Source organism: Excalfactoria chinensis, chromosome 6 (assembly GCF_039878825.1).
Source record: "Excalfactoria chinensis isolate bCotChi1 chromosome 6, bCotChi1.hap2, whole genome shotgun sequence".
NCBI classification, from domain to species: domain Eukaryota; kingdom Metazoa; phylum Chordata; class Aves; order Galliformes; family Phasianidae; genus Excalfactoria; species Excalfactoria chinensis.
The window spans coordinates 26,720,824-26,740,318 of record NC_092830.1 but is presented as its reverse complement, the minus strand read 5'-3'; the positions used below and the strand labels follow the sequence as shown (position 1 = coordinate 26,740,318).

Here is a 19,495-nt window from a genome sequence, read left to right as displayed (position 1 = left end):
TCCCTTACTTACACTCACCTTTCTCCTCTTGAAACAGCCTTTCTTTGCTTCTCAGGCCAGAAAAACCATTAAGCACAGAGCCTGATCCCTGCATAGCCATTGATTACTGATTAACCACAGACCACTGGTTTTGACCTAGCAAACCCTGCACAGAATGCAATAGCAAGCAGATGGTGAAGAAAAAGATCCAGCAGGGCACTTAAGCACATAGCTATCTTTAGGAATGTGAATTAACAGACTTACCCAACCATAAACCAGATTTCTGGCACACTGGACACAACCACAGATGTGTAAGAGGTGGGAAAGCATTTAACCATCCTGTTGGATTCAGACTTTGCAGCCTGTGCAGTCTTCTGACCAAATGAGAATGTGTGATCTGTATGGTTGGGAACTATATACCTTTAAAATCTGGTATTTTACTTCCCACTTGAATTTCTCCTCCACCAACTTGCGTCTATTGCCCTGCCTCAAAGAGCACTCTCTCCCTCACCATCAGATAATTACTTAGACCTTCTGGAGTTCATCTCTTTCCTACAGAACACTTATTGCAGCTCCACATCTTAAACCAAAGCACTAGAAATTATAGCACGAGTAGTCATGATAGTAATTGTGGCCTATGAGCAAATAACTTACGTATTTCTCTTGAGTGAGCCAATAAAGCTGAGCTGAAATTGCCAGTCCCTGCAGCTCCAAATTGAAATTCTCCATCAGTTCAGCTTTCTTTCCACCTGCTTTCAGCACTGACCTTCAGCATGAGGCCAATTTCCTTCCACCTGGCCAAGCAGCATTACAGTCAAGACCTGCAGACTTTATCGTGTTAGGAGCAGAGCAATAAAAAGTGTTTTGACAAATGCAGGCAGCATTGAGGCTTGCTGCAGACAAGAGCATGCTCCAGTGTATATAGTCACTAGTCAGATCCAGTTAAAACCAAGCAGGTCTACAAAGAGGAACAGAAACCATCAGGACAGGTGTTCTTGTCAAAAATATGCTTTCACTCAAACCACACCAGGACAACAGAGTGGTCAGCTGGTTCCTGTGAAAGGCACAGGATGGCCATGGCTGCTGCCTACAGACACCAAAGAGAGCAAAGATGATCACCAAGGGAAAGCCCACAGCAAAAAGAGGAAATGCAGAAAAACACTGATTGAGTCATCAGCAGACTTCCAGATCAGGCAAATTTCCAAGGCTCTGAGGTGCTGGGGTCTTCTGGACTGAGTTGTGCAGAGAAAGGGAGGATATACCCTGCATTCAAGATTTCAATGGCTTTGGTTCTTTTCATGCAAGACACACAGAGTTTATTGGCATGGCACCAGCACAGCAATAGGATTACTGGATTCTAAAGGTTTTTTTCCCTGGAGTGGTCTTTATCCTCTTAAAAGAAGATAGAGCAATTAAACATTTGTTTCTTTTCCTGAAGAGAATTAATTGTCTGTGAAGGGTTCCACCAGCGGCCAGATGCACCACAACAGATTTTCATCTCCTTACACTCACCAGCACCAGCCAATGATATAAGGTTTGATTCAGTGGCCAATAATCTGATGTATCAGACTTATATTCTCAGCTACAAACTAAAAACGTACCAATTCCAATTCAAAATCAAATAGGAGCAAACAGAATGGGAATTTCCTTTAACATATTTTGATAAAGCCCTCATGATCTACTGTGAGACAGTATCCCAGGCCAACTACTTGTAGTGGGCATCAGGCATACTCTCATGGCAAACAATAATTTTCTGATGAAAGAAAGCACCATAATTTAGCAATATTGGGGCAGTTTTGTCAACAGTGACTGCTGATCCAAGCTGCTAGTGGGAAATCTGAGTCTACGCAAGTAGAAACCATCACTTGCATTTTTGCCATCTTTCATCCACACGTGGCCAGTTACACTCATATAGACCCCTAGAGGGTCATTTCTTCTGACAAGGGTACCTGGAAGAAGTCTTGGGTCAGGAAAGATTCCTTCAGCCAAAACTGCTATGTTTTCTTCAAGACAGGACAGGCAGGGTCTGGAAGAACTTCTGTTGCTCGGTGTTTGGCCAAAGAGAAGTGCTGACTATGAAAAAAGCCAAGGTGAGGTTCCACTCACTGTAAAACCAAAGCAGCCCCACAGATAGCTGCAAGCTCAGACCAGTAAAGCACAGCAAGAGTAGTGCTACAGGTAAGGGCTTTCAGACCGAGCCCAGCAACAGCTCTGTTTATGCAACGTGGGAGAACAAATGGAGACTTCAGAGTATGATACTGTCACGGGTTAACCGAATCCCATTTTTAGCTCTGCTGCTAATACAGATGGAAAAGGTAATTTAATTTCATTAAAGGTGTCAAACTTCTTTAATAATGTAGACACCTAGAAGGATAACAGTCACATCCTCTGCATGGTGGACTGCATAATCAGAGGCTGTGATGCCAATTAGATACTGAAATGGCAAAGTGCTACCTCATGCCAGTGAATACGTACTGTACAGAGTCAGTGTCTAGTTTTATCCTATCAGCAATGTTTGGCCATCATCTGCCATAAGGCCCTAGGGGAAAGGGCCTCTACAGCTGGAATTGCAATAGCACAATAAATTGATATTCTCCTACCAGATCATCTACTCAGCTTACATCTATAATTCACCCCCAGCTTCAGCTGTCTTCACTGGAGTAAATGCACACTGACTCTGTCAAGCTACAGCTTTATAAACAAAGAGGAGTCAGCTTTCAGCTTTAAAAGATGAGGTATGTTGTGTTTAAACTATTTTGCTGAGTATTGTTGAGAAAGATATTAATAAAGCTGAAGAGATTAATTCCTTGTACCTGCACATTCTCTGCCTTTCTTTCTGAGGACTTCTATTGCTTAAACAACTATAAAAGAAACCACATTAGACAAACCAAGGCAAATGCAATTATACGCTGCATAATTACCAGTTGGGAGAACGTATTTGTAAAGAAAATAACAGCATATCTTACCCTAATGATTTAAATCAAAATACCAAAACCTCTGCTAACATAAGGACGTAATTCTTCAGGGTCTTTCCTATGAGAACACCATTTGCAGTGTGTTCTTACTCTGCAGGGCCTTGCCCACGCTGGAAATTTCTGCAACTAACAAGAGCATGAGTGATAAATTCAGTATATTTTCAATTATTCCAGGAGTTTATACCTCTGGTAGATATAAGGTCAAAGCACTTTTAATTGGAATCGCTGTTTGCAGACTACTCCCATACTTACACTAAGAAATGACACTTAGCAAAGGAAAGATAAACTTCTTAGTGAAAACCTGAGTATTTTCCTCCTTATAGCAGTGGCCAAATCAATCATGAGAACAGATATTTAATGTGAAGATGTCATTTTTTATATTTATGCAGTGTCAGTACAACTACAGCATCCACATACCCACTGTATAAACACCAGTTAGAGTCGACAGAGATTTCACAGTTCCTTGTGCTTTTATGGGTAACATGGAAAATACTTTATAGCCTTTCTTACCTGTGTTAGGAACAATACTTCAGCTTACCAGAACTAAAGGCACTTGACAAAGCACAGGATTTATTTTCCACTGATCCTTCTGCCTTGTTGCCACCTTCATTTCTCTCAGCCTTGACAGCAATAGCCAAACAAAAACACGAACATGGATACAATTTGTGGTCATGCACCTATCGCCAATAACCCCTTATGTGCCAGATTTTGTCCTCTCCATTCTCACTGAGTAACACTTCAGTTCCCTGAGCAGTCCAGATAAGGAAGAGGTATTCAGGAGAAAGCAATGGTACACCTGTGAGCAACAGATGGAACACATTTTCCTAATCCAACACCCTATTGTGACCTTCAGTCAAGCCTGAAGGGCCAATCCCTCAGAGGCTGCCCCAGCAAAGAGAAGGAAAAACAGCACTGCATTGAAAGAGCTGAGATGAGCTTAGTTTTGTTTGGAAAGGCTATCCCAGCAGCCTTATCAGCATTAGCGGGACAGACAGACAGACTCTGGGCTGCAAGCTGACTTTTGGGTACCTATCACAGCTGGAAAAATACATCCCTCCAGAGATGCCAAGGCAAATCAGGGATTGATTAGAACGGCACAAGATGAGTTATTTATTGGTCTGTTTTCACATTTTTAACCATGTCAGAGAGCTTCCTGCAGCTGCCATAGAGACAAGAGCTACAGACAGTAAGACTTTATGAGCAGTTTAAATCCTCTTTCCCCTACGGAGATGCAGAAAAATAATAACAACTGGCTGTTTGCAGGTTGTGTATATCTTGCCTTCATTAAGTAGAACTCAGTTTAAAAACATATTATTCCTTTCCATCAGATAGTCACAGACTTCCACAGAAAGGGTAGATAGTTTACAGCTTCCACTTTCAACAACGCACTGTAAAAATACACTGCAGTCATATTTGATTATCCAATTTCCTTTAGTGCGAGCCACTCAGAGCATCAGCGTGTTCATTTGCATGTGTCACAGTAGCAAAAGAAATGGATTTCCATGGGTAAGGGAAAGTAAGGTTTTCCACATGGAAAGTAAAATAGTAATAACCACATGGTAAAACTACAGATGCATGCGATACATCAGGTTTAGCATCAGTCTTACACCATTAACACTTGAAATTTGTTCATAAATTCACCTCATTTGAGGCTTATTTACATGTTTCTTCCAAAGGTGCCCTGGAGCCAGAGATTCAGTTCACCTAAGAAGTGACACAGATAAAGAAAGAAAAACATGCTTCCTTCTTTCCTAACAAAATGCACCTTTTTCTTGTCAACTGTGCACTAGCTTGAGTCCCAAGATGGGTAAATATCCATCTATAAACGGTTCAACCTTTTGTCTTTTGATACTCAGCAAACACAAAGCAGTAAGAAGCTGGGTAGGGCATCTTGAGAAAGACAAGATTTCTTTATTTTTTAATATAATATGCAGCATTGCCTGTTAATTCTAATAGGATCTGTGTATATATTTGTGATTGAAGTCATATTCGTACTGTTTCTACTCCAGGAAGACACGTACTTTTAAAATCTTCCTGGTTTGCAAGGTCTTGCCAGTTTTCTTTTTACATATTTTATATTTGCCAGAAGTTGTGAAGCTTTGCTTTCAACAGGTGCCTCTCAGCATGCTAATTCAAATAAAATGATCTTTAGTTTTCCAAGCCATTGCTGGTAAAAGACTGAGACAACTTAGACATACTGAAAATATGGATGGGAGACGAGTGTGAAGGAAATAATAAACAGGAAAGGTGTTTGGTTGCTGACTATACTGGTAATGAATGAGACAATGAGGAAAGCCACCTGGCTGTTCACTACTAGCCAGCTACCTGGAAGAAGCCGACCAATGCGAGCCAACACCATTTGGTTCCCATGAGCTGCCATCTTTCTTCCAAGACTGAATACCCAAGAGTTAAACAGCTGGTCCTTTCCTTCTCCTTTTTATGCTTTATTATTGCAGCAAGGCAGTAGACTGCATATATTCCATTTTTCTCAGATTCTATTTTAAAATGTGAAAGAGCATGTGTGTATGCTGAAGTGATACCACATGGCTAAGGCACAATTCTACTAAATTTTACTTTAAATTATCCTGGAATGTATAAGTGCACTTGTGCAAAACTAGCTGCCCAAAAAGGGAAGCAGAGCTGTAAACAATCTTGCCTGCACGTTGGGCATGTCAGCAGGAGAGTCACTGTATAAGGGTATGTTTACAGGTCACTTAAGCCTGCATCAGTGCTGAAACCCATGCTCTAAAACACTGATCCTCCATGCACCTCATAGTAACATCCTCTCCTGTGTGAGCCCTTGAGATCTTGTGGTCATAGCAGCACGAGCTTTCTGGGTGAATTTAAGACCTTTCCTCTGTATAACTTGTGTAGAGGTGATGATAGCAAGGAGCATCTTCCTAACCGTGACCGGTTGGGAACAGCGAACCTCATTTCTGAAGCTGTCTGTAATGTGGATTAAGTTGGTCTCCCATTTACACTCACTTCAGCAGTGATACCCAAGACACAACCCATATTCAGATCTTGAACCTCCCTTAGGCTGAGATGCAGTGAAACATACAAGCCATTTTTACCTTTTTCAGAACAAAATCAAGCAAAGAAGCTGTTCATAGGACTCTGCTTCTGAGCCTACAGCAGGGGCATTCAAACCCAGGGACACACAGAGCCACACACGCCTGTGTGCTGACAGCAGTAATTCAATGTGCAATTAGCAGTAGGGATAGAAGCTGAGTGTAAAGCCTAATTCTGCCTGTAAATCTCTAAGAAAGGAACAGTCTCACGGGACTTGGCCATTGCTTTTTTGGTCCCTAACTGCTGGGACTGCTACTGTAACACAGATAAGAATAATGCTAGATTTGAAAGTTGATTCCTGGGGACATAAATGCACATAGCATTCCCCGCAGGTTGGGACACAGAACTGACTGCTGCACATCTTCCCCCAGGACAAGCTTGATTTTGGAAAAGAAGTTACATATTGGGAGCAGGGAGGGAATAATTCTGCAATGAACAGAAAGACAACCACCACAAATGGTAAAACTTTTGGTCAGATTCCTGGGTGAAGCACACATAAAATCAAATGGAGACAGTGCGTGCAATTTGACACAGCAACCCTACGATCATTGGGAAAACAGCAAGGCTCAGGAGCAAGGAACACGTGAAAGGAGGAGGAAATAAATCACCGAACTGGAATCTGAAATGCTAGGCTCTTCTGTTGAACATACCACTCCAGCATCCACAGCCTCCATCAGATGCCCTGCATGCCGTGCTGGGCTGAATGTGACCATATGTTCATAGCTAAGCTATGAAATCCATTTGTCAAGTCCCGGGAGTTTTTGGCAAGTTGTCCCATACTGTATGTGTGGTCTACAGCACTAACACGCATGCAGAGCTTTGCAGTGGGTATGCCTATATGATCCAGAGACGACCGAGCCAAGGCTTTCAGCGCTCTGATTTTTTAGTGCTGTGTAATAATGAATAGAGATAAAGAGGACTCAAGCCTAAGATGTTTCAGCACAGTTGCTAGTATTAAAGCCTGCTGAAGGCTGCTGGAACACGCTATAAATATGTATCTGAGCTCCACGCCAACTGTGTAAACTCAGAAGCTGCCTGCTTCATTCAGAGAGTTTATACCCACCAGGGTTGCAGTGAGAGTTCAGAGCCTGTTAAATTAGAGGCAAATCAGTGGCTGGCAAGAGTCACATTTCCCTTGTGAAAAGGAATATGGAAGACACTAGGACAATGCAGGGGCGGATGACGGAGAGGAAACCATTTCTCGAGTGTTTTGAAAGGAAACACATAATCCAGAGTTATGGGCCCTCATTAATCAGGCAGAGGAGTCCCAAGGCGCCAAATCTCACAAGACCAGACCAGAGGGTTTTGAGTCATTCGTAAGCTCTTCGCTGAGTCCTTACTGTGACATTTGCCCAAATTCCAATACCTCAATTCAAATATCACCTTCTTGGCCTAAGAATGGTTGCCCAGTGGCTCTGACTCAACCTGATTCACAACAAAAGATAAATCTTTCTACTCCTAAAAGAAAGTAAAAAGCTGCTGAGAAATCCCTTAATTCCTTTGCCTTGTGCAATCACGCAGCAAGAAGTGGTTGGTCCTATTTCTTCATATCCTGAACCCACATACCACTTCCATGCAACTTATGTTGCTACAGGTAGACCTGCTGCTGTATTTCTTAGTGCAACAAACAGTACAGAAAAAAGGCAAAACTATCAGAACGTGGCTTGTTTAAGATGGAAAAACTCAAAGATCCCAAACTTTGCCAAGACCACACATCTGGGGCAAGCCTGAGTTCTCAGGAGTGCGAAAAGCCTCTATTTTAGCTGAGGATGGCAGAAGACATGGGCATTCACCTATCCCAGTCCTCCAGCTCCATCTGCATTTCCAATCCTTGGGCTCCAGAGCATGAATCTAACTCCTCTGTGACAGCAACACCTTAGCAAAACCAGCCACAGCTTCCCTTAGTAATCTGGATGAGATTCATACTTAAAATCCGTTCACTAACCCAGCCAGAGAATCACAACAGTGTCATTCAGGCAGGAATCATCCCTAAAATGTGAAGTTCATTTCCCCCCTTTGGCATGGGGAAAGCAAGTAAAATGTAAAGAAAAGTTTTACAAGGTATGTGCCACACTCCAGAAAATGCCTTGTAGTCAGCACAACACTTTCAAGCAGAAATCCACTTACAAATGGCTTCTAGTGGTACACTGCAGTGGTTGTTCCCACCTCCCACTGGCATGGTATTTAAGTGCTATGTTTCAAACTAATCCAGGCCAGGGTGGCAAGATGCTATAGGAAGGGGTAGAGGGATGGCTCAGTGTCACCCAACCACAAGCCCGGCTCACGCAGCACTCACCTAGGAGCTGCACCCCACGGGTGAGCCCATAGACATCAATCAAAGCCCAGAGAGGCTCTGCCGTCCTCACTCCGCTGAAGAAGAGCATTGCAGCAGAGTCATTCACACGGTAGAAAACCCGACCCTTCTTGTCCACCCAGAAGGCAATGATGTTCCCCTCATTGGCAAACTCTTCCGGCAGAGCCTTGGCCCAGAAGCCGCTTTGGGAAACCAAGTCAGGGCATGCATACTTCGGCAGGGTGTCGGGGTTAATCCTTGAAGGATCCTTGGAAGTAAACCCAAGTCGAAGGGCCCCGCTCCAGCAACACTGCTTTTTAGTGATCTGTGAAGAGAAGAGCAGCAATAACAGCATTTGGCACTCAAACATCTGCATTTATACACACCACAGACTCTGCCATCAAATACCAAAAGCCACCATAAAGGGAACCCACTGGGTTTAGGAGTCATTTTACCCACCAAACACTGCTGTAGCTAACCCATCTGCAAACATCAGTGCTGCATAGTTAGGATACAATGCACATATAAAAAAGAATCATGTTAAATCCACTGGGAGAGATGAAATGTAATTACAGCTGCACGATGACTCAAATTCTATTTCTAGGGTAATTCCTTTTGCCCTACGAACAGTCCTCTCACAAAATGTGCCAAAAAAATGGCCATACGAGCTTGTATCTCAGCTGAGGCAGCATCTGCAGCAGCAGAGCTGTTTCTACACAGTGGTTGGATAATGGAATTACTCAAGACCTGAAGGAAAAGCACTGGCTTCAGAATCTCAGCCACCACCATAGGGTTTTTTGGGTTTCCCAGCTAAGATGGTGATGATCTTACTCCTCTCTAGCTTGTCGGACTGGATGAAATCACATCTTTCAGCAGAGGCCTTGCATGTGGAAAAGCAAAGTTTTAAGTATTTAACCATATTTAGGGCACAAAGATAGATGTTACCTTTTTTTGGGGGGAGAGCCTATTAATTTTGGCTGTGTGTTTTGTTTTCCCAGATAAGCATTAGGAGCATCTGTTAATAGATTCTGGGAATCTGCGCATTTTATACACACCCTTCTGCTCTTCAAAGAGATCAGAAAAAAGATCAGAGATGCCTTCAGAGCCACTGGCTTATTCTCAACTGAACTGAACCTTGTTCTGAGGAGGACAGGAGGGGAGCGGGCAGTGGGTCCTAAACACACCCAAACACTCCCCTGACACAAGGTCTTCATTCTCCTACAGAAGCAGGTGGTCTCCATGGTGTCAGCAGAACCCCAGGTGGAGACGATGCTCCTGAGGATTGGATTTCTGAATTCTTTCCTAATAACATTTGTAAATATATTGCATTTTTCCTTCACGTGTTCCTCTCCAAGGCAAACCTGCCCCCATGAGCACAAGCCCAGAGATTTCTGCTTTATTCATGTCTCAGACAAAATATCTCAGGACTTCAGAAAAGAGTTATCAACCATCAGACAGCTCCTCAGTTAAGCAAGTGCTGCTCTTTATCCCTCCTCAACCCAGCCAAGCACCTCAACTGTTTATGTGAAACACATCAAACACTTGAGAGCTGCCCTCAGCTCCTGGGAATCACAGGATGCTCTTTTATATCCCTGGTGGGGTTGGGATGGGATCACATGTCCCCACTGATAGGGGTCGGATGAGGCATGTGTGTGCCAAAACAGGGAATAAGCATGAACTCCAAGAAGCAGCCAGGATTATTTATTGTAGCAAATTTACTGCAAGCCCTAAAAGCTTTTGGGACTGAGATAAATATGGCCTCATTGTTATTCACACAATTCACTCTTTCACAGTCTCTTGCCAATACTTCACAGCAATCACAGGCTGCACGAAGTAAATATTCATATGCTAATCTAGGCCGCACACTTTCCATGTATTAATCAGCACCTATAAACAGTTCTCAATACAATCTGACCACAAGCAAACTAATATTCAAATTAAAATCCAGTATAAACCCTGCCAAGAATTAGACACAGCTGGACATAGGATACACAGCTTTGCTAAAAAAGGCAATGGTTAATGATGGACCAAATTCTCTCTTCAGCAGCCACTGCTAATAGAAAAGCTTGGGAGGTCCCAAGGGTACCCAGAAGGGGAGAAAAAGATGCACTCCATAACCTAACTGCTAAGCTATGACTGCTCCCACGGATCCAGGCTCCTACTCTTTACTGTCTTGTGTTACTTCTGGTAAAGTCAACCCACTCCCTAGCAGAGCCCTGAATTACTCAGAAGAAACTATACTGGGGCATGTATCTTGGAAGTGAAGAAAGGAAATCTTCCTGAAGCCTATACAGTGCTGGCTGTTTGATAGGATACTCAAAGCTGTAAAGAAATCTCAGAATAAAACCCAGAGGCAATATTTCATATGCAGAATCCATTTTCCTGATCTCCTTCTTCTGGTTTTCTGGAGGGAGTTTAGATTTTATAGGGCCTGAATGATTGGGTTCATGGCTGGTCTTCAGTTGGTAAGAAACAAAACCTCTAAGAGCCTGTTCTCCACAGGCACACATTAACAAGGTAACTGTGGGATGGACTTCATAGGAAAACAAAGGCATTTTCACATTTCCATCCACCCCCAGGGAACAAGTTCTGCTGCAGCCTGCTGTTTCCTGCTCCCGCGAGACCTTCCAATAGATGCAGCAGGAGCTCTGCTCAAAATCCTCATGTGCAGAGACAAAACATTTGCATGAATATTTTTCATATATGTTATGCAAGCTGAAGTCCTAAAATATACAGTGATAAACAAGCACAAATTTCCTGAGATATTTACATTGTTTCAGAATGAGAAAGAAATAATAGAGAACCTTTGCCTAAACCACTAAACCCACTCAAACCTTTGATAATGTTTTCAAAAATGAAATGTCGCTTTCATCTCCTCCCAATCATTTTGTTGTTTTTAGTGGGTTTTTTTGTGGTTGTTTGCCCAAACTGCTAGCCAATGTGGAAAAAATCCCATTAGGCAATGTGAGCAAGCCCTGCTGGGTTTCCAGCCTGAGTGGAAGCAGTAAGAACTCTACAGAAAATGAAGCAAACCTGTAGGAGGGATTTTCTGCCTCTGGGCCTGAGCCTGAAATCTCTGCAATCTCTCTGTTTTCAGAAGAAAGTGTCTTCCTCCTTCCTTTCCCCTCTTCTGGCTATCAGGGAAGGCTGATGTGCTGCCATCAGTCCCAGCACACTGGAGTCTCCAATGATGGGCAACAGCAGGATCATCCAGACTCAGTTGCTACGTGAAGATGGAAGCCCTGGAAAACTCGCTGAGCACAAATGAAGGATTTGTATGTTGATCTTCTTTGTATGCTATGAGCTAAATCTGCCAAAGATGATGAACCACACTGTGCCAATGGAAGGCACAGAATGAACAAGGAATGCAAAACAGTCCTGCAAGTAGGAAGGCATAAGGATAGGAAAAATCTCTAGATGAAGCGCAATGGGCCGCAAGCTCCTTAGGATGTCTGAAAGATGCTTCATTTCCTACGGGGAAGGATGAATTCCACTGGGAAGCAGCTCCCAGAGTATGTGGAGGAGCTGAACTTTTCATGTGAGCTGCAGCAGAAGGGCTATAACTTCATCGTCTCGGATACAACAGACACAAAGGGAAAGAAATCAGTCTACGCCTGTGAGAAAAATGTGATGTCTGCAATGCTCTCTTCTCTGACATTACTGCTGTCAGTAGACTGACTCAACAAAGCAGTCAGCAGTCTGTCAGAAAGATCCTTTTCTCAGACAGCAGTTTTGACAGCAGTGACTGCTCCTTTCAGCCAAACCCTTTTATCACCCACACCAAGCTCTTTCACTTCCAGGTCCTCCTCACCTGCCTTTCCACCTCTCAGCTCTTTGCCATGGAGACACTAACCCTCACCTCCAGACCACCCCCACTGCTGCTTTGTTTGCAGGAAGAAAAGCTGTCATTGCGGAACTAAATACAGTAGCTAACTTCTCATCCTCTCTGTCTTTCCACTGAAGCTGCTTTGCATGATGCATGCAAAGCCTGGTTGGCTACAGGTGCATATGCTGTATTCAGCACAGGTGAGACTACACCTCAAGTGTTCAGTTTTGGGCCCCTCACTACAAGAAAGATATCAAGGCCCTAGAGCTTGTCCAGAGAAGGGCAATGAAGCAGTGAAGAATCTGGAGCACAGGTTTTATGGGAAGCAGCTGAGGAAACTGGGATTGTTTAGTCTGAAGAAGAGGAGGCTCAAGGGAGACCTTATGGCTCTTCACAATGATCTTAAAGGAGGTTGTAGTGAGGTGGGGGTTGGCCTCTTCTCTCAGGTAACAGCCATAGGATGAGAAGTAATGGCTTCAAGCTGTGCCAGGGCCAGGTTAGGTTGGATATTAGGAAAAATTCATTCTCAGATAAAGTGGTGAGGTATCGGCACAGTCTTCCCAGGGGTGCTGAGTCACTGTCTCTGGAGGTGTTCAGGTAAAGGGTATGTGTGGAACTGAGGGACGTGGTCTAGTAGTATGGTGGTGATGGGCTGATGGTTGGACAAGATGATCTTAGTGGTCCTTTCCAACTTAAATGGTTCTATGATTCCATGAACTATAGTGACAGCCAAAGCAGAAGTAACAACAAAGATTGAGGACCTTTACAAGCCAAGATCTGACTACTGTGCTTTTTGTGGATGAGATGAAGATCTGCTGCAAGCATCAAAGCCTGGTAGACCCCAACATGTTCCCAGCAGCTACCATGCCAACAAAGTAATGTATCAATTACTCACCTTAAGCCTGACTTGCTCGTAAATAACAATAGGTCTGTTGCTGAAGGTGATAGCATTGCAGAAGCTAGCCTGGCGCTTCACTGCCTTCTGTGTTGTGTCCATGATGATCTGGGACCCCTTTGTGTGGGGGTGGAAAAGCAGAGGGGTGATGGACAGAGCTCCACACTGTGGGATGGGGAGACAGTGCTTCTGCTTGTGGTGACATCGGTGGGAGGAGGCCGGGAATGAGCCACCTATGGAATCTGAAAGTAGAATGAAGGAACAAAGGTTTCAAATCATTCTTGAGCACCACTCAACAATAACACACCTGGATTCCTTCCCCAGCCAACGATCCCTTCTCCTCTCTCCTCTGCTGATGGCAAGCTCAGCTGAGATCCCACTTGCCATGAAGGCCCTTATCTGCACATTATGACATGGCGACAAAAGCAGAGAGGGAGCAAGGGTATCGAGCAAGGAGGAAATTACATCTTTCTCTAACCAAGGCCCTATACAGAGAGTCAAAGCACAACCAACACAGTCACAACAGCAGCATTGTTCATGAATGGAAGGACCCATGAGTTTATTTTCAACAGGGGATCTGCAGCAGTTCAAGCACAGAACAATCATTATACCAAACACAAGTCATCTGCTTCCTTTTCCTTGTGTGCACAAACAAGCTGCATTGTGCACATACGTTTGGGAGGAGATGCTCAGATTTAGAAACAGAGTACCAGCAAAATAATGAATTATTCCAGGATAGACTGAGGGATGCAATAAAAGCACACATGACCTTAGCAATGCATCAGTTTGCTTTTGCATGACTAACAGTATGCTTTAAAACTCTATTTCTCAAATGCACAAGCTACATAAACTAATTATATCCATTCCTCATACAAATTCATTGCTGACAGTTATGTCTTTATACAGCTACCATAAAAACAATGATTACAACTCTAATGTAATTCTTGGGAGGTAGAAATATGAAGCCTGGACTTTATTTCTCCCACTCTTTGGGGCAGTATTATTTCTCTAGTTACGTGAAATTGCAATGATTGAGGCTTACCGTGTTGATCAACAAGTACCAACAGAACACAGATTCCAATGAGAACATTTTGACTCAACTTCCACACCAGCCACTCCAGCTTTCTGCTGTCATCCCCCCGTTGTTCTGTCTCCCAGTGCTATCCCTTCAGAACAGAGCAGGGTTTACCTGCTTTACCTTTAACAGTTCTTTAAATGAAATTTAAATAAAATGCTTTAAATGAAAGATAAACTAGCTGGAAGTGATTTGATGCTAAGGATTACACAGAATATAAGTCATTTTCTTTCTCCTGTTCCTCACAAGAAGCTAGTAGCAAATATACATTCATGTCACCTGTGCATTCAGATCTGAATTTTGTAACTGAAACTCCTAGCAGCCATGTACCAAAACAAACTTGTGCAGCACAAAGGCACAGACATTTCAAATTCCTTGCCTCTGTGCTCTAATTTTACTGGATAGTTTGACTGTGATTATAGCAATGTTGCATCTCTCCATAGGATGTGACGCCCTCTTAAGACATTGTAATGAAGTGATGAAAACAACTGACAGCTTCCAAAACAGGTTCTGATAACAGCACTGCATACATCCAGAGCATCTGCTGGAGTCATATTATGGAGTCTCATGGTCCTGCCTGACCCTAAGGGAAGGATGTTAGTGGAATGCTTATTTGCTGTGATTAAGTGGCCTTGCTGGGTGAGAATGGGTCAAACCACCCTAGGTCAATGTCTGCAGGATGAGCTTCCCCATACATACGGCTGAAATTCTGGGCAACTATACTCTAAGTAAATGAAAGAATTAGCCCAGGATGAGGTTTTTCAGGTAGAAAATGTGGACAGGGATGAGACTTCCACGTGCTCCCACATGTTCTTACCCTCTCACATGAGGAACACAGACAGATAAGGATTGGAAAAGAACTTAATTTAAAAAAGAAAAAAAGGCTTAATTTTAACCAAAAAAAAATATTTGCATTTTGTTTTCATCTCACTAATTATTGGAGAAAATAGAAAGCAATGGGCTGAATATGATTTCTTTACTCAGTTCTTCAGGACAGTATGCTCACTCCAATAGGAGAACACATCATATAACCTCAGACTGCAACACAAACACCTTAGACTGGACTCAGACAAGGAAACTGTCACTGTGGAAACACAGTCTGGTGATAGATCACTGTGCTTGCTTGGCCAGCTAAAGCCAAAATAAATCATGAGCTTTAAGTCTTTGTTCAAACTGAGCTTGACTTGGACACCAGCCTTCTCCCATTCACTTACTTAACTACACATTTTGACATCCTCAGCTTTTGCTACCAGCAATATCGGTACAGTACACCTAGGGCCCTTGCAAGTAGGCATCAGTTATTTTTTCTCTATATGAAGAACTAAGTGAAGATCACAAACCTGGAGCTGCAGTTGATAAACCATGCAAAAGTCCTTCTGACGTCACATCAACCATAAGAGACTGCATTAACCAAAAGCCTGTTCCAGACTCCTTGTCTCCCACAAGCTGACTTATCAGTCATTTACAAAGGAGGAATAAAGTTACTGCTTCAAATAAAATTTGCAAACAAACCAGAAGGTTGAAATCTGAAAGCATGTTCAAGGGCACTGCAGGTTTCCCATGCCACAACCTGGTAGTAAAAGAGTCAGGCATAAATACTTCCTGCTGACAGCACCAGGCAAACAACTGGAATCTTGTGACAAAAGTCATAAGACCAAAATCACGTCAGAAAACCAGCTCTTGTGTCAAACTGCTGCAAACCTATAGAAGGTCCATGGGTCTCCATACAGGTTTCATGCTGAGGTTCATAAAGATCAGCATTTGCTCACTCTCATGATTTTAAGGATGGGATAGGCTGCCATTTCCAGTTCATGCTCAACAACAGATGCCATCTGTATCCTTTTGTTTGCTAATGAAAACCACAGTGTGAAGCAGTCCAAGCCACTCTTCCTTCAGCATCCTAAGAGCTCTTTGCTGGAGCCCTGGCTGTTAAAAAAGCAGAATGTTGTCCCAAAGGTAACACAATTCTCCCTAAATGCTAAATGTCCCTGGGCTCCTGGATCTCAAGGCCTGAGGAAGACCCATTTGTTTTATAAAAGGCAGCCCTGGGGAACTGGATGTTCTCAGCTTAGAAAATGCGTCCCAAAGCTTGCTGCAGGTTTTCACCACAAGGATTCATGCTCTGCAAAATGAAAATCTTCAAGGCTTGGGATTTCTTAAATGCAGCAAAAGAATGACTGCAGTTCGTGTTTTAGAAATACATTTTTCTCCAGTTGAAAATCTCTTGATGGCACTTACCAGAATCATGTCAAAACCCATTTCAGACTGAAAACTAACTGCAAAGTATTAAAGATAAACTTATTTAAGCACGTGAAATAAATGGAATTCAGAAATGAGGGACAGAGAAAAGAAGACTTCAGACCAGGGCCCAGGGACTGACATACAAAACAGGTGGGAATGTCCAATTCCTGTCCACCTGGGGAGGAGGAGAGAGGTGTGGGGTGAGTGACAGAGCTATGCCTGCCCTGCAGGACAGTGATGGGGAACGGGGCAGACAGAGCAAACACCGCACTATGAAAGGAGAAAAGGGTTCCAAAATCCTGACATTATCCAAAGAGAATGGCAAAGGTGTTTTATCTGCCCACCAGTCTTACCGCATGTGCATTTAAAAGGAAGGATTCGGGAACATCGGTGCAGCAGGAAAGGCTTAGCCCTGAAATAAAACCTGCACAGCTTCTCCAGAGCTACACAGTTACCAGCAGTACAGGGAGACAAAACAATCAAGTACAAGATGAATAATCATAATGCAGCCTGCTTTTTGAGGTGGTTCCCTATTTTGGGAAATTATGGTATTGAAACAGAGCAGCTAGTTCCACTGATCCTTCACATTTATTATTGAAGTTCAAAAGGAGAAAACCACAGCAAATTCCTTGTGCTAGGCTTTGCAAATGAATTTTTCTAAGCACGCTTCAAGATACAGTTTACTAAAAGCAAATATTAGTTTAACACCATGGGAAACTGAAAGGGGTTGCAAACGTTGTTTCCTTCACATGCAGCCTGATCCTGGGCATTAGCACAGGAGAGAAGGAACCATAAATAAGAGCTAATGTAAAAACAAAGCATTTTTCAATGCCTTTATAAATGTGTTTGCTTTTCTTAAAGAAATAAATAATCACTTATCTCCAGGCTACAACCAACTCTCCCTATGCCTGTTGTGGCGACAATGTTCCTATCAGATTGCTGTCGCTATGGTCAACTACTGATCTTGGCATTACAAGATGACCAGGAAACAAAGCTTTGCCCTTGCACAAGGACTGCAGTTTTGCAGGGGTTTGGGCACAGAAGGATACAAATGCAGAGGGTTAATTCTGGAGCATTAAATCCAGGCAACCTGAAATTACAGAGCACCTTGGGTTAAACTTTAGTGAATTAGGGACTTATCTACAAGGTGGATCTGAGCCAGCAGGTCACATCTAGCACTCTCATCCAAGACTCCAAAACAAGTCAAAGCCAAAACGTAACTTATTTTCATCTGTGCTATTTTAGCAGTGATGAGATGTATCAAGAGAGTAGGTTAGCACATAGTGTAAGATTTTCCACTTAAACTGCAAAGTAGGAGACAAGAGACAGGTGCAGACAGACAACATGTACATGAAAGGAGATAATACCAGCTCGGGTAAGGCTTAGAGTTATACTTTATTTTTTTACTTTTTTACTTTTTTTTTTTTTTTTTTTTTTTTTTTTTAAGACTGAAAAAAGCAAAGCAGTGTCTAAAGTAGTAGACTTGTAAGACAAGCGTGGTTTTGTAGATGCTTGTGAGATGCCCCACCACTACGAAAAGTAGGCAACAAGAGCCAGAGCTCGTTGCAGGATGATCCACCATGGATCCATCTCTCAAAACTGACTGATGGGGAGTGGTCAGTGCTTGAGGAACATTCCAAGTGATTCAGTTCATTTCTCAAGCCACTGGGAAAAATAAAACCAGTAGAAGTGGTACAAAAAAGTGGCAGTAAGGACAGAACATAGAACCACTTATAGTTTGGAAAATGACTTCATTGAGGAGCACTGATGGATCCTGTTTGGCCACTCCTCATGCTGAGCCAATAACCTCTGCAGGAGTGCCAGGCAATGACCTGGGTGTGGGGCTTTTTTAGCAGCCTCAGCAGAACCCATTGAACAGTACGTCCTTGGTTACAGCCCGGATGCAAGGCTTTCTGAGGGTGTGCTTGAAGATGATACGGAGGTTATGAGTATTAGCAAGGGTCAGGAGGGTGGCAGTTTGTACAGAGGTTGAAAAAGGAGACAAGAAAAACTTAGGAGAGACAGGAGAAAAGCTCCGCTCCAGTTAATTTATAGAAAGTCTGAGTTGTAATTTTTTTTTATGAAAAAAAATATCTGAGAGCAAAAATATGGTTGGCCAAAGGAGATACAGGTACCGTAAAGGAGCAGTGAATCTGTTTAATTATTTGTAGAAAGGTTATGTCTGAACTAATGTTTGTGGAAGTTACCGAGAGATATATAACGACGATGTTCCTGGACAGAGCCCAAAGATGTAGCACTGAGGAACATAGTTTGGTGGTGATAGTGGTCATGGGTTGACAGCTGGACTAAATGGTCTTAATGACCTTTTCCAGCCTTAATGATCCCATGATTGTATGATCCTCTGTGCAAAGGAAGCTGAGGAAGACTCAAAATGGAGGAGAGACACAAAGCAAAGAGAGCAGGGCAAGACAGAGCAGGGGAGGGGACCCCAGGAAGGAAGAACAACCCAACTGCTGGCACTGTGTGCAGTCAGAAGTGCCAAGCAGCATGAGGATGGCTCTTTTGGGGTCAAAAATATTATATCAGAAGAGAGTTGTAAGAATATAGAACTATTTCTATACATTCTTAAGGCTGTTTAAAAGAAAGCCCTTCCCCTTGTAAATGAATTTTTAAAGTCAGCACCTTCAGTAGTGATACCATGTAATGATTAACCACCTGTGGGCCCCTAATTAGGGGGTCATTATTCAGCATCTCCCACAGACATCTGTAGCAATTCTGTCACCATTGTTACCATGACCACCTGCGCCACTACCCTTTGCAGGATCACATATTATAGTCTACCTGGGACAAGCCAGTGAAACCAACCATAACTCTAGTTATTCATTTTCTCAGTATACAGCAGACCTATGCACATGGAACACTTTACACCTGTATTCACAATAGAGTTCCTCCAAAGCTTCATCTACCCAGCCTAGAGTTTCCAACATAGCATAAGGTGCATTTTCCCTTTCCTTCCTGCAAGGTTAGGCACAAAGCTGCTACCCAAAGGTAGCTGTGCTTCACTGCACAGCCTGCAGAGCAACCACGCCAGGAGGGTTAATGACAGCTCACTCTGCAAAGAGGTAGCTACACAAAAACAGAGCCCAACTGCAAATATTTTATGGCCACGTAGTATTTC

General features: G+C 43.0%; 1 protein-coding gene across 7 annotated transcripts in view; it reads right to left on the bottom strand.

Moving 5' to 3' along the window:
- The window catches only part of NEURL1 (neuralized E3 ubiquitin protein ligase 1), a 140,934-nt gene that overhangs the window by 49,347 nt on the left and 72,092 nt on the right, over positions 1 to 19,495 (bottom strand). For all 7 annotated transcript variants that reach the window (XM_072340409.1, XM_072340416.1, XM_072340411.1 and 4 more), the window contains 2 exons: positions 13,041 to 13,282; positions 8,323 to 8,644 (listed from right to left, as the gene is read on the bottom strand). In XM_072340409.1, the coding sequence (XP_072196510.1) occupies positions 8,323 to 8,644; positions 13,041 to 13,282 (564 nt within the window). The remainder of the gene's footprint in view (positions 1 to 8,322; positions 8,645 to 13,040; positions 13,283 to 19,495) is intronic.